Consider the following 13,385-nt stretch of genomic DNA (forward strand, 5'->3'; position numbering starts at 1 on the left):
CAGTGCTAAGCTGCAGAGGGGGACAGTTTGGGGAAACTTGGAGAGCTTCTGGCTGTTCCAGGCCGTAGGGCCATGACTATTTCAGTGCTGTTAAACACACATTTCTCCCCAGAAGGAAGAGCCTTGTAGTCTGCTGTGTTTGACTGGCAAGCCCATATGTAGCACAGGGATCAGATCCTGAGCCTGCTTTCATCCATTTAGCTCCTGGGTTAGTCTGTAGAAGTCATTTGTGTTACTTCACTCTCAAAGTGATGAAACTAAGTTTGGGATTTGGCTGTCTGTCTGCAGAGGAGGAGGGGAGCAGAGGGAAGAGACATTTCTCTGCATAAGCCAAGAGCTCTGTGGGAAGGTCCAAGCTAATGCTCCCCACTGGCCGCCTTGGCTCCAGCTCCTGCCAAGCCCTTGCAGCAGACTAGACACAAAAGAAAACACACTGAGTCTAAATTCATTGGTATGAAGAGGATGTGCCAGAGTATTCCACAGCTCTTCCTTTTCTGCTTTTCTTTGATAACTGTCAATTTGCATTAAAAAGTGGATTATTAAGGGATTTTTTACCTGTTAAGGTGTAATTCAGCCTGCCCTTTGTCAGACCTGAGAACAAGCTTGCTAAACACTATTGAAAGATTCCCTATGCCCTTGATGGGCAGTGGGTATGGCAGCATAGGACTAGAACTAGAATATCCATAGGAGGGGATTAGGTAGGAGAGGGAAATCCATGTTGGAGCATGTGTTTGAATTCCAGTTTGCAAGCAATTGCACTGCCCACCTTTTTATGATCTCTCTTGGTGGGAGTTTTGGTGTCAGAGACTTGCTGGTTTGTCTGCACCCCAAAAGTTTATTGCCAGTGTTTGCCTGTAAACATGAGATGTCTTCTGTGCTGTGAGGTCCTTGATTTCACTCTAAGAAGGGTGGGAGGTTGAAAGGACAATTTAATAGGTCACTTGGAGAGGGATCACTGACCCCCTCTGTGGCCAGCTGTACCTTCAGCTAAGAGCAGCTTCTTGCCAGCTCCTTATGCTCACTGCTGCTGAGTGTGGAGGGAAGCCCATCTTCTCCCTACCTCCACCCAGCACTGCTCTACATTGCCTGGTTTCCGATCATCCTTAAAGCACAAATTCCCAGCCCTCTTCTCCCTCCATCTTGTACCACTCTTTAATTCATCCCTGCCCAGACTTGCTGTTCTGATTCTCCCAGAACCATTGCTGACTCTCCACATGTGAAGCTGGGGAGAGATTCCCTGACTGCAGCATGCCATGGCCAAACCCTGGAGCTGCCGGGGAACCAGCATCCACAAAACCCCTCACCCATATCCAGGATCAGTCTCACCGATAAAGTTGTGACCTGTTTGTGAACAGAAAGATGAAATCCTGCAGGTTATTCTTTGCTCAGCTCTACATGTGGTTTATTTGCTTGGGCATTTCAAACACAAAGTGACACACGTCAAAGTTATAAAATTACTTTTTTTATTAACCTACCCTATCATAGAGCATAGATTTTCTTGTCAAATAATGCAAGAAGCAAGAGAAAACTCTAGCTGTATCTACGTGGAGCCTACAAATCCACATGGCTTCTCTGTGCCATTGAGCATGTGAGTTCTTAGAAATGCAGCTGCCAGTAGTTTAGCTTGAATACAGTAATTCTAAAACAAGCTAGAAATAAATAAAATACTTACGTTTCAAGTACGAAACCTTGCAGTTGAATTCAGTATGAGGAAATCAGTTTATTCCTTTTCATGTTACCAACTACTGTACAGGTACTTGGGCTGGCAAAGTCTGCAGATGCAGAACAGAAGAATGTTTTATGTACATCACTTAATTGAATCATGTGTTTAGTCTTCCCTTTAGGCTATCATGTGAAGCTGTTTAATGTCAGGCAGAAAGAAGATTTTTATTGATGCATTTAATAAGACACAAACTCACTACCTCTGCTGGCCCCCAATTCTCGCCTTACGTCTTTTCTTTCTGGTGGGGGAAAAAAAAATGGCACCTTAATTATGTCTCATAAATAATGACACCTATCAGCTTTCAGTTATGTTATTTAGCAGGTTGATGTTACTTTCAAATTATATTTAATTGAGCATGAGTGACTTTACCAATGCTCCTATACAGCTCTAGTAGGTGGGACGTTGACCTGTCATTGGGATCCTGGCTTGGTTGTTACTGCGGCTTGCCGGCGGCCTCCGGTACGCAGGACTTTGCCCTGGCAGAACCAGGATGGACTGCTGGCCCGAGTCCCTCGGAGACTGCCAGCCCGAGTCCCTCGGAGACTGCTGACCAGAGTCCCTTGGAGACTGCCGGCCCGAGTCCCTCGGAGACTGCCAGCCCGAGTCCCTTGGAGACTGCCAGCCCGAGTCCCTTGGAGACTGCTGACCAGAGTCCCTTGGAGACTGCCGACCCGAGTCCCTCAGAGACTGCCGGCCTGAGTCCCTGGGAGACTGCTGGCCCAAGTTCCTCTGAGATTGGAAGATGCTTTGCTCTGTTGTGCTCCTCTCTGAACAGGTGAAAGTCAACCCAACGCCGACATCGCTCTTCATGATTCTGGATGTGCCATCAGATGTGCCATCGAAACACCTGCCCAGGGCGATTTCCTTGGCGATCCTTGGGTCTTGATCAGTGACTGTGTAGATGCCATAGTTGTGTCCCAGCGGGTCAAGAGGTGCCAGCATTGTGTACTCGCTGGTGTCGTTGTTGGTGGCCATGGGGAGGTGGTTCACCAGGTACTCATGGAGCATGCTGTTGACGCTCACTCGACGGCAGTTGCCTTGTGGGATCACTTTGACGAGCGTGCGGTCCACGCGGTCCTGGTCGAAGAGCATTCCGCTGCACTTGAACTCCAGGCAGGCTGCTGACACGTCCCGCTGCTGGGGGTCACGGATGCTGCGCACATCCCTGATGCCGTAGAGCTTGCCGATGGTGCGTGGGTGTGTCCCACCCATGTTACGAGATCTTACATTCACTTCTTGGGGTCCGTTTATTTTTACTTTAATGTAGCAGGCTCTAAATTCCATGGGCTTGGGCCACCATGCCAGGTAGTCATCGGTCCAGCTCATGAGGTCATCTTCACTGAAGGGAACGGTGTTGTAGTCATACCGGTCTCCTTCTATCCTGTAAAACCTGAAGTGAGCAGCACTGTATGGAGCTTCCTCACATTCACTGAGGTTTTCATAGGCATAAATAGGGCCATTGTTCTCTTCTGGAGAATTAGGGCTTGGCTTGGCCATGTTAATGCTGAATGCTGTTTTCTTGATGTTGGAGTCCTCGTGGTCTGTTCTCCTGTAGTTAAGCTTGTTGAGGTATGGCTGTGGGACCCCAATAGCAGCAGGGTTGAGTTTGGGAGCAGAGGGCACAGCTTCGAGCTCTTCACCCCCCATGCTTGCCAAGATATAAGCTCCATAGGCTTCAGGGTTTTGTTCATCACAGAAGGCGGGCACACAGGCACCATTGGGACCAGTGACTACGCTGTCAAAACGGCCCCATGCTCTGGGGTTGGAGGAGAACCCTGGTTCTGGCTCCATGTTTATAATAGAAATCACAACCCCTTGGATCTGCTCGCTTTGCAGAAATCGCTCGCTTCTGTAGGCTCGGACTTTGACATAGCACCGTCTGCTCTCAGGGACATCCAGGTTAAAAAGACGCCTCTCTTTGATCTCCATGTTCCCAACCAAAAAGGTTCTCTCCTCCCTTTTGCGCCGTGTGCTTTTCTCGAGGTTAAAGTCCCCTTCTTCCTCCCATAACCCTGTCTCTGGATTCAGGGACCAAAGCTTCATCTCTTGCACATGCTCTGGCATCTTGACCTGAGCGGCATCCAAATGAACCTTCACCTTTTCTGCATTGAGGGACTCTGTGCCCTGTTCATCCGTGAAGTCCACAGAAAACATGCCGTACGTGCGGAGCGGAAATACGTCTCCTTCCTCATCTACAAAGTTCAGGTCACTTTGTGTCACAGGGGCTGTGGAGATGTTTCTTGGGTCCAGAAATGTCACACTGGCTTTCACTTTGCCACTGTAGACCTCTCCATTTTTCCTGTAAAATGCATTAGGAGGAATTTCTAATTCAGCAATTGGATCATCTTCTTCCATTTCCCCCAAAGAAATCATGTTGGTTTCGGTTGATTCCAATGTAACAGGGTCTTTCTTTCTTAGTAGCTTGATCTCATGAAATACAGCACCTCCATTTTCCTTGAAGGGCAGAACTTTTGTTGTGTTCACAAACTTCTGCAGGCGGTCCACAAAAGTTAGAACCAGTCTCTCCATATCTGCTGGGACATGGATGGAGAAGGTTCCCTTGTAGCCAGTCATGCTCACTCTCTTGTTCCCCATGTAGATGTGGCCAAACCTCAGTGGCTCACCATTATCTGCTGCTGTGGCTCTGCCTCGAACCATTATTTTAGTCTCAGTGCATATTTTGCAACCACATTCGACGATAACTTTAGTGGGGAGCGTGTAGCCATCGCAGGAGATGTCCCTGGTTTCCATCTTGGATACTCCACAGCAGTAGGAGACATTGTCCTTACACCGAAGTCCTTTATCCAGCTTCCCCACACAGGTCTTTGCTGGGCACTTGCCCACGTCGTAATAGAAGGAGTTTGTTGCTTTTTGGAAGCAATCGTGAGGAAGTCGGATGAGGTGGCTTTGGGGTTGGGAGTCACAGGCTGCCTCTTGTCTTCCTGTTGAATAGATTTCTTAATGAGCAGCATGAAATAATTGTACAGTTATTGCTATGTTGTCTGAAACCTCCAAGCTAAACATTGCTCCTAAAAGCAGTGAGGTTTTTGCAGGAGTGGTGAGCTGGTTAGCTTATTTCAGTGAAGCAAGTAGCTCAGCTTTAGCTTTAGGACCCTGATTAAGAGCTGTTTGCAGGATCCTCCCTGCTCCTGCTTATCCACTATGGTTTTCCAGCTAGATGCTCTGCTGCTGCCTGGCTTTTTGGCTATGGCAAGACTAGAATATGTCCCAAGACTTTAAAAACAACCTTAAACAAGCAGAAATACTCCCATGTCTGGCAGCAAGTACAATGAGAAATCTCCTGACAGCAGCAGGTTGAGGTTGATAGGCCACCTGCAATACAGAGCTCTTGTTTGTAGGGAGCATCTGGTTCATAACCAGCTCACTAAAGCTTGTCTGCAAACAGATTAATAACATAAACCTCAAGAATTTTTCCCGTGACTTTCCTTTACCGGATGTATAACAGTTTCTGGTTCCTGCACACCAACACCTCCCCAGTTGCTTGGAGAACATCAGGCACATTTTCTCTTACCTATGACAGCCAGCTTGGCAACTTGGGACTTTGCTGACCCCCCGGCACTGCTGGCCTTGCAGAAATACTCTCCTGATTGTTCTCTCTTCAGGTTCTTCAGAATCAGGTTGTTTTTATATTTGTACAAGGAGGGATCCAGCAGTGAGCTGTTGTGGTACCTGCCAGGAACAGTTAAGGGACAGAGACTGACCATCTGACTGGAGCACAGCGATGGCCAAATCCTGCATCCTACTATGTGGATTTTGCCAGATTTCCTGCCTCAGTTTCCCTGAGGTTTTAGTTTGGCTAAATGGCATCACTTAAACATTTTTCCCCTACTGGCAGTACTGTGATATGGTTGCTGGACAGCTTGCAGGCAGACAGAGCTGCCAGTTGTGTCTGATGAGGTTTTTGAACTATTTGTGTGTTTTTCCAGTGAATCCCTCAGCAGATGACATTGCTGTGCCATCTTGAGGAAGCCATCACTTGCAGCCATCAGTTCTCAGCGCATTTAACTGCTTTATAACTAAACCCCCCATTTATGGAGATGGTAAGGAGATAAAACTGGCATCCATGGGACAGCTAAGACTTCTGGCAGATCAAATTCAAGCTCCTTACCAGAGGTAGCGGTCAGGAGCTGGGCTCCCTCGGGCGTCGCAGCAGAGTGACACACTCTGTCCCACTCTCCTGGCTTTGTCCTCAGGGCTCCTGAAAACATAGGGTTTGCCTGCAGGAGAAAGAAAAGGCCATCTCATTACTTTTCCTCTCATAAAACCACAGTTTATTTCTGATGTCTGCATAAAGCTTCTTGCACCCCCTCTCTTTGGGGCTACCTGATCGGTGCAGCTGCACTTGGATTGCCAGGTTTCTCCGGTTGCTCTCAGGCACGGTGACAGTCGCTGTTGCATATTTGGCTTTCTTTATTTTAAGGGTGTTTTTCCCATCAGGACAAACCCCTGGGATCCTAAACATGCCTCTGTTATCAGCCATTGTCAACAGCTTGAGTTTCTTGGCTTGCAGGTAGACCCGGGCATCGGCAGCAGGTGACCCATCCTCGAGAGACACCTTCCCGTGCAGGGTGGCATCCTCACACATGCACGTGTCACAGTCGGCATTGACATGGCCCATGGAACAGGTGATGTTGCAGGCTGGAGGAGAAGCAAACAGGTCAAAAAATAGCCTCAAGTTTCCACAACACTCACAGCATGTTCTTGCATCTGCTTTTCATTTAGATGCAATAAGGCAAATACTGCATAAGGAGTAAATTGTATCCAAAACATATTTTTCCTGATTACCCACAGCTGTGCATTAGAAAGGCAGGGCGATGTCATTTTGAACCTGACAATTAGTAGAAATTATATCCACGTGGATATAATTACAGCTAGGAACTGTTATTTACCTTCCCCAAAGGGCTGAGTTTCAGGGGAATTTGAATCCAGATCAGCATGTGAGCTCTTAGCTCAACCCTGGCAAAATTACAAATTCAATGTCATAAACTTTCTAGGTTTCTGTTACCAGTGCATGCCCAGAAGTTGTGATTTTGGTCTGTCCCAAAAGCGGTCTCCCCTTATTCAATGGTATCCTGGCTTGGGCAGGATGTGGGGTAATTGCCAAGTGAGCATTACCCAATGGGTTTAACATTTGGGCTCACAAATACTATTCTGTTCTCATTTACCTATAGTGATTAATCCTAAATAATAATCTGTCTTTTCTCAAGGCTCAGGTCATTTCTTTTACAATCACAGAGCACCACTGTACAGGAGCTATCTGATATTTCAGATGAAAATAAACATAAGAAATCAGGGAAAACCTGAAACAACTTCTCTGCACAAAACATATATTCAGAATTTTTTCAGAATTATTTGGTTAAAAGGGGATCATAAGAGTAATATAATTAATTACAAGCCCCTTCAGCAGGGACTATGGCAGTTTGATATTCCCAAATCATCTCTTTCCTGGAGGTTTTATGGAGGCAGCTGTCTGCAGTCACTGACTCCATCTTGCGTGCTGCTGTTATAACAAGATTAATGAGATTTTTTTCTATATCCCCAAGATACTGTGAATCCCTGTTATCTTTCTGTTTGGCTATAAACTCGCCCTCCTCTGCTCTTTGTAATCTCCAGCCCTGCTCGGGAATCACTAAATTCTGTCAAAGGAGAGAAAGACGGTAAAATGACAGCAAAGGGAGTTCAACACCTGGGCAGTGGTGAGACCACGACATCCTCCCCTGCCCGTAAGTGAGTTTATAGGAGCACCTGAGCAAACATGTCCAATGCAGAGCCGCCCTTCCTCAGTTGCTTCGTTACAGTGCACGCCCCAGAGGTGCTCAGCTAGGCAGGATCTGGTACGCTTCTGCACCCCGGTTTGGCCACACTTTGCTGAGCACTCGCTCCATTTCGACCATGGAGACAAAAACCTTTTTGAATCTTGCACCAGTGGACCTTGAATAACATCAGTGATGTGTTACTGAGATGCACATTACACATACAGCTGCCCAAAAATGGGCAGTTGGGTTTTAGAAGCTTCTATAGAGCTCAGGCAATACATTTGGATATTACATACCACATGGATTAAACAAACTCAAAGCATGTTCAGGGAGCTGGGAATTAAAGCATGAGAAGGCGTCTGAAGGCTTCTGACTTAATTCCCCACAGGCTGCCAAATTCAGGATGATTAAGATAAACCCAAGGGGAGCAAAGTGCAGGCGGCTCATGCTTAGTGTTGAATAACTTTGGCTTAAGGAAATCAAACACACATTCTCATTTAAATGTTGTTTGAGGGGCAACACTTGTCTGTTTCAAATGTGGTAAATAGTTTAAATAAAAGGTAAAATGATTAAATAGTTACAAAAAAAAATAAGGTAAAATTGTTGGTATGATCATGTTGAATGTTTTTAACCAAATTTCAACATATGTTTTCTATGGGGGCAGTGTGTGTCCTATTGTGAGCACTATTTTTACTGAGTGCAAACCAGAAGCTTAAGATGCTACCAAGCAGGCTGAACATGTCAGGAGCCAGCTGATTGGGAAAACAGAAAATTTGCAAAACACATTGGGAGTTTAATATGAGGTTATATTTTTAAAGGAATTTCTTTAAGCGGGCTACTAGATGTTATTAATTTAAGCTACTTTGAATGGATGAGATCCACTCCAAGTCTGTGGTTTGGGCTTTTTAAAAAATGACAGTGTTCTAATAATGTTTATGAGAATGCACTAGTGACTAAAGTTTCTAAAATTGAAGTTTCTTGGAGACATGTGCTGTGTCATCTATCATACCTATTCTTCCATCCAATTTGTAATAGAGCAGGTTGATTTGTTTCCTAGAAAGGCAGACAGGCACAGGGCTGGACTGTTCAAATTGTGAATGGGTGATTGGAAACAGTCCTGGCTTGTAAAAGCAGGTGGGTGGAAAAGACCCTTTAAATGAGAGCAGATATGGGAGTGTCATGTCTGGCTTGGAGCGAGCACTTGGCTTAAATGGGCAGGGTTTTAATATGTTGGCACATCAGCATCTCTAGTTCAGCATCCCAAATAGTGGGATCCATGACTTACTATTTAGCAATTTGAGGCATGCAGGAGGAGGTGGGCTTGGGGACGAGGTCACATCCTATGGATAAATGCCTATTTGTGCTTGCCCCAAGCAAAAACTAAATGTGCAACAGATTAAAGCAGGATCTCAGCAAGATCCTAAGCTTGTTTGGGATCAGCTGCTTTAATCTGCAGGGCTGGTGATTATAGAAAATGAGCAGGGGAATCCTGTGGAGGAAAATGGCATTATATGGCTCTAGGTAGCATTTTGACAGCAGAAAAAGCAGAAGGTGGAGGATGAGGGAGAAGCTGAGGGATCGAGCATTGGTGGGGACATGGGAAAGGACAGGGCTGCCCCATGGCACGGGCCGGCAGGAACGTACTGCGTCTGACGTAGGTGAAGGTTGGGTCTCCCCGGCGAGAGCTGCTCCTCGTACCTGTGGGCAGAGGGGTGATTCAGGCAGGGTTTGCCAGCCAGGGAGCCAGCCCCAGTATCACTGCCTTGTGCCATCCACTTTCAAGGGAAAACTATTTTACCGGTGGTTTTCAAAAAAATGTCCCTCAGCAAGTGGAGGGGACCTCTCAGTGCTTTGATTCTTCTTGTGGCTAAGAGAGCTGCTGGGATCTGGACAAAAGGCTGGGAAAATCCCCAAATCCTTCAGCATGGCCAGCCCTTTTCAGTGCCTACTGGAATTTAAATTCTGAGCCCTGGACAGTAAAGATGAGAGGTCGGGGCAACTCCCAGGGATTAAGGAGCAGAATGGTCTCTGCAGATTAATTAATTCCCCACAGGCTTTAATTCTGAAGGAATGGTGTCACAAACTGCCCAGGGTGTGGGGACAGGCTGGGCAGGGTAAAGGCAGGTCAGAGCATGTGCTGGCCCATCCCTGGGCTCTTCTCACCCTCCCAGCCCGCGCGTGCCTCCCGCAGGAGCTGGGGCTGTGGTCACACATTGACCTTCCCTTTTCCAGGAGAGGAGCCAACAGCATGTGTCAGTGATAGCCAAAACCCTACAGGAGGTCGTGGATGGTTAACATTTATTCCATTGCCTAAATCATAGAATCATAGAATGATTCTAACCCTAAATGTCCTCTTCTACTCAAATAATACTGGTTATTTACTAGTTGTAAATTGTTGGGAAAATTGTCCAGTGAGGAAAATCCACCCAAGGTGGGAATTAACTTACTCTCCAAGCTGACCATTACCAGCGGGCTGAAGGTTCTCTGTCCTATCTGGACCCTGCTGAGGGCTGGTTTCAGAATCCTTTGTCCTAAGGGTCAATAAATGAAAGAATAAATTAGATTCAAGGAATTGGGCATCCTTAGGCTCAATATTACAGCTTTCCCATTGGACCGTGTCTGTTAGAGTTTCTGTAGGATGCAGTGCAGGACATGCCAAGAGAAGGACATAATGGATATGTCACACAGTATCACTGCAGCTCAGGAATGATACAAATTTTCTGTTTACCTTATCACCCAAGAAAAGCTTTTTTGTACTTTCTGTGTTAGAGCAGCTCAGATCAACTCATCTCTTTATAGCTGGAGAGATAAAATAGGTCCTTCCTGTCCATGCACAAGGAAAAATTAATCCAAGGTGGATAATGTTGGTTGTTTGTATGGGACAAGAGCTGGTTTTTGAGCTTGCTGGCCACCTGCATGCCTGAGGGGAGCTGATGGCCGTGGCTGGTTCCTGGGTTGCTTGCTGGGAGCAGTCCCATATAAACTGAGGTAAGCCCCAGCACCAGCTCTCCCCTGTGCCCAGCTCTGCCCCTGTGCTCCTCTGGGTGCAGACTTGACACTATGGGATCGCAGAGACAGCAGGCAGGAATGGTCCTAGCATGACCAGTGGGGTGGGGAGCTCATCCCTGGTCAACCAGAGGCTCACTGACTCGCAGACAGGCTTTGCTCAAACTCTGGGGGCTGGATGGGAGCCAGTCCTTGTGTGGAAGTTGTCTGGCCGGGCAAACGCCGCAGTGACCCAGACCAGCACCCAGCACCGATGTCGGGCTGCGTCTGCTGGCTCAGCGGCTGCCAACAGACGTGCCTGCAGTGGCATGGGCAGGGAAGGGAAACGTTTAACCTTCACCTAAAACAGACGTGGCTCCCCAGAGGAGGAGGAGGATCCAGCCTTTCATGGTGACCATCGCTGTCTCCAGAGGTGACCAGGGGATTCCTGGATTTTCTGCAGCTGTCCCACGCCTTCCCCAGTCCTGCAGAGACAAGCCCAGCTGTGTTAAAGCTCACCCAGGTCCTCCTGCTTTCGGGGAGCTTCTCCCAGGCTGAACCACTCCAAAACATGCCACAGGGGCATTTATACCCCGTGTTCACCCATCCCCAGCAGCTCTTCATTTACTCCCCCAGTGGAGAGTAGCAGGGGCTCCACATCTGTGGTCACATTCCCCCTGCTTCTCGCCATCACATCTGAGTCCAAATCTATTCTGCAGAGCACTGCATTGTAACAGCATCTCCTTAACATGCCTTGGAACAGCTTAAATACTTCTGCAGGGATCTCTCACAACCCACGCAGCTCTGCAGGCCCCCTGGACCTCGCTCTGCTCCCCACAGGGGCAGGGACAGCCCCATGCCTCCATCCCTCTGCCTGCAAACTGGGCATCTTATCCCAGTACATCCCAGAGTGTGAGGAGAGGGAAGGCTCCTGAGCACTTCTGAAAGCAGAAAAACCCACGCACAAGCCAAGTCTTTCCTGCAAATGTAGCAAGAAACTCAATATTTTCCTTTTCCCACAGGCATGGATGTGGGACGGAGGCTTTGTGTCACTCTTCACCAGCTCAGCCACTTCACATTTTGTTTTCAGTGAGTCCCTTTGCCCTAGGGCATCAAGCATTTGGGTATTTAATTTCTGAAAGTACTTGTGGAGTTGGTGTTATCCCTAGTGACCACCAGCTGGAATTCCAGGTGCTTTATTTTATGCACCCAAAAATTAATGAACTGGGAGAAGGGGAGAATATTGCCCCAGCTGTTTGGTGCCTCAGTTTACCCATAAAATGGGGCTGACAAAGAGCAGTCACTGGCGAGAACACTTCGTTATTTGTAAATGGTACTAACCATCCCCTCTGAGACCAGGGAATGTGGGACTAGGAAATACTTTGATTATGGCTCAGCAAATCCCAGTCAAGCAAAAATAACAAGCAACACATGAGCGGTGTTTTGTGGGCTTACGGTGGGGTTGTGAACTCGCAGCCAGAAAATAACCAGGAAAAAATTAATCCTGTTTCCCACTTGGCGACTATTTTTGGAGCTGACTGCAACTTGTTCAGCACTGGGTTTGGGATTGGGATACATCCCTCCGTACCCAGACACGCGATGCTAGGAAAGGGGGGTTCAAGCGGCCGGATCTTGGCAGCAGGGAAGGTTTGGAGCTGCCTGTGTCCCCTGTCTGGCAGGAGGCTGTGCGAGCCAGCGCGGGATAGAGCCGCGGGAGATGAAACAGCCCCACGTGAGCAAAGCCCCTCGGACCCGAGCTCCAGCTGTCCCATAGCCCTTCCCCAAACCCATTAGCTGGGACGAGGAACGGAGGAGCGGGACGCAGGGAACCGCATCCCCATCGATGTTTTCCAGCCTCGCTGCCGTCATCTGCCCATTACTTAATTTCCACCTCACCTTCAATCACAGCCGCTCTTAATTACGCCGCCTTAACGCAACAGAATTCTACAACCACTGTCACAGGTGGGAAAACAGCAGGATTGGGTTGGGTTTTTTTCTCTTACCTAAAAAGCCATAAAAACCCCACTTAAGGAGAGTTCCGTCTTCCCGCTACGGAGCCGCCGGCCGAGCTGAGATCCGCGGGCGAGACGAGGGCTTGTCAGCTGCGTGTTCAGGGATTTGCAGCCGGTAGGGAAGAAGAGAGAGCTGCAGCTTACCGAAAGCTCCCCTGCGCCGAGCGGAGCCGGGCTGTGTGCGAGCCTCCCGCCGCCGAGGCGGCGAGGTCGCTTATATAGCCCGGCGTGTAGCTTAGGGGATGGCAGCGAGCCACCGGCCGCGAGCACAAACAGATCGGACGCGCGAGGAAACCGCAGCCTGAATAATCCCTTAATAAGGTGATGGTAAACAGAAACCTGTGGCGATGCCACGGCGTGGCGGCTGCTGCTGGTGGCAGGACAGGGCACGGTGTGGATACCACGTCCTGGTGTGGGCACCGCATCCCAGCACAGCATCGTCACTGCTAGGGGTCTGGATCTGAAATAGATGCTGCTGAGTGTTGAAGGTGGAGATACAGTGAACAGGCAATGAGTTTTGGGGATGATTTTTTGGTTTTACCCGGTCTGGGACAAACGTGGTGCCCACCTAGCAGTGCACGTGGATTTGCTCCATTTTGCAGGTGTGGGCTCAGCTGGGCACCGTTCCCTGCACTGCCTGCCCACCTCTGCCCCTGTGCTCTGGCAGGGGTCAAATGGGGATGCTGTGGGGATGTGAGACAAAGCCAGTGGGATTGGTTTGAACACCCGTGGTAGCACATAGCTGCAGAGGCAGGACCATCCTTTTAAATAAATGTGACTACATCTCGAGCCATGGGGAGATCTAGCAACGACCCTCACCAGAGTCTCCTGCTTGCCCCAGTCTGGCCTCAGCCTTCCAGGCTTTCCCTCCCTCTGCAGCCACATTTT

At 48.4% G+C, this 13,385-nt stretch overlaps 1 protein-coding gene across 1 annotated transcript; it reads right to left on the minus strand.

Annotated features, from left to right (window-relative positions):
• Positions 1-1,442: 1,442 nt before the first annotated feature.
• CILP (cartilage intermediate layer protein) lies at positions 1,443-10,024 on the minus strand. Its single transcript, XM_053955189.1, has 7 exons — positions 9,948-10,024; positions 9,145-9,198; positions 7,490-7,675; positions 6,068-6,382; positions 5,853-5,961; positions 5,256-5,413; positions 1,443-4,665 (listed from the first exon to the last, which is right to left on the minus strand). The coding sequence occupies exons 1-7, from the start codon at positions 9,961-9,963 to the stop codon at positions 2,111-2,113; spliced, it is 3,393 nt and encodes a 1,130-aa protein (XP_053811164.1). The 5' UTR covers positions 9,964-10,024; the 3' UTR covers positions 1,443-2,110.
• Between the last annotated feature and the right edge of the window lie 3,361 nt (positions 10,025-13,385).

Source organism: Vidua chalybeata, chromosome 13, assembly GCF_026979565.1.
Source record: "Vidua chalybeata isolate OUT-0048 chromosome 13, bVidCha1 merged haplotype, whole genome shotgun sequence".
Taxonomy (NCBI): Eukaryota; Metazoa; Chordata; class Aves; order Passeriformes; family Viduidae; genus Vidua; species Vidua chalybeata.

Bases quoted from the DNA above. Each gene is read 5' to 3' on its own strand.
- CILP (XM_053955189.1), bottom strand. The intron at 7,676-9,144 runs GTACGTTCCTGC...ATGTTATTCAAG, and splicing joins CTTCACCTACGTCAGACGCA to GTCCACTGGTGCAAGATTCA. The intron at 4,666-5,255 runs GTAAGAGAAAAT...TCTATTCAACAG, and splicing joins TGCCAAGCTGGCTGTCATAG to GAAGACAAGAGGCAGCCTGT.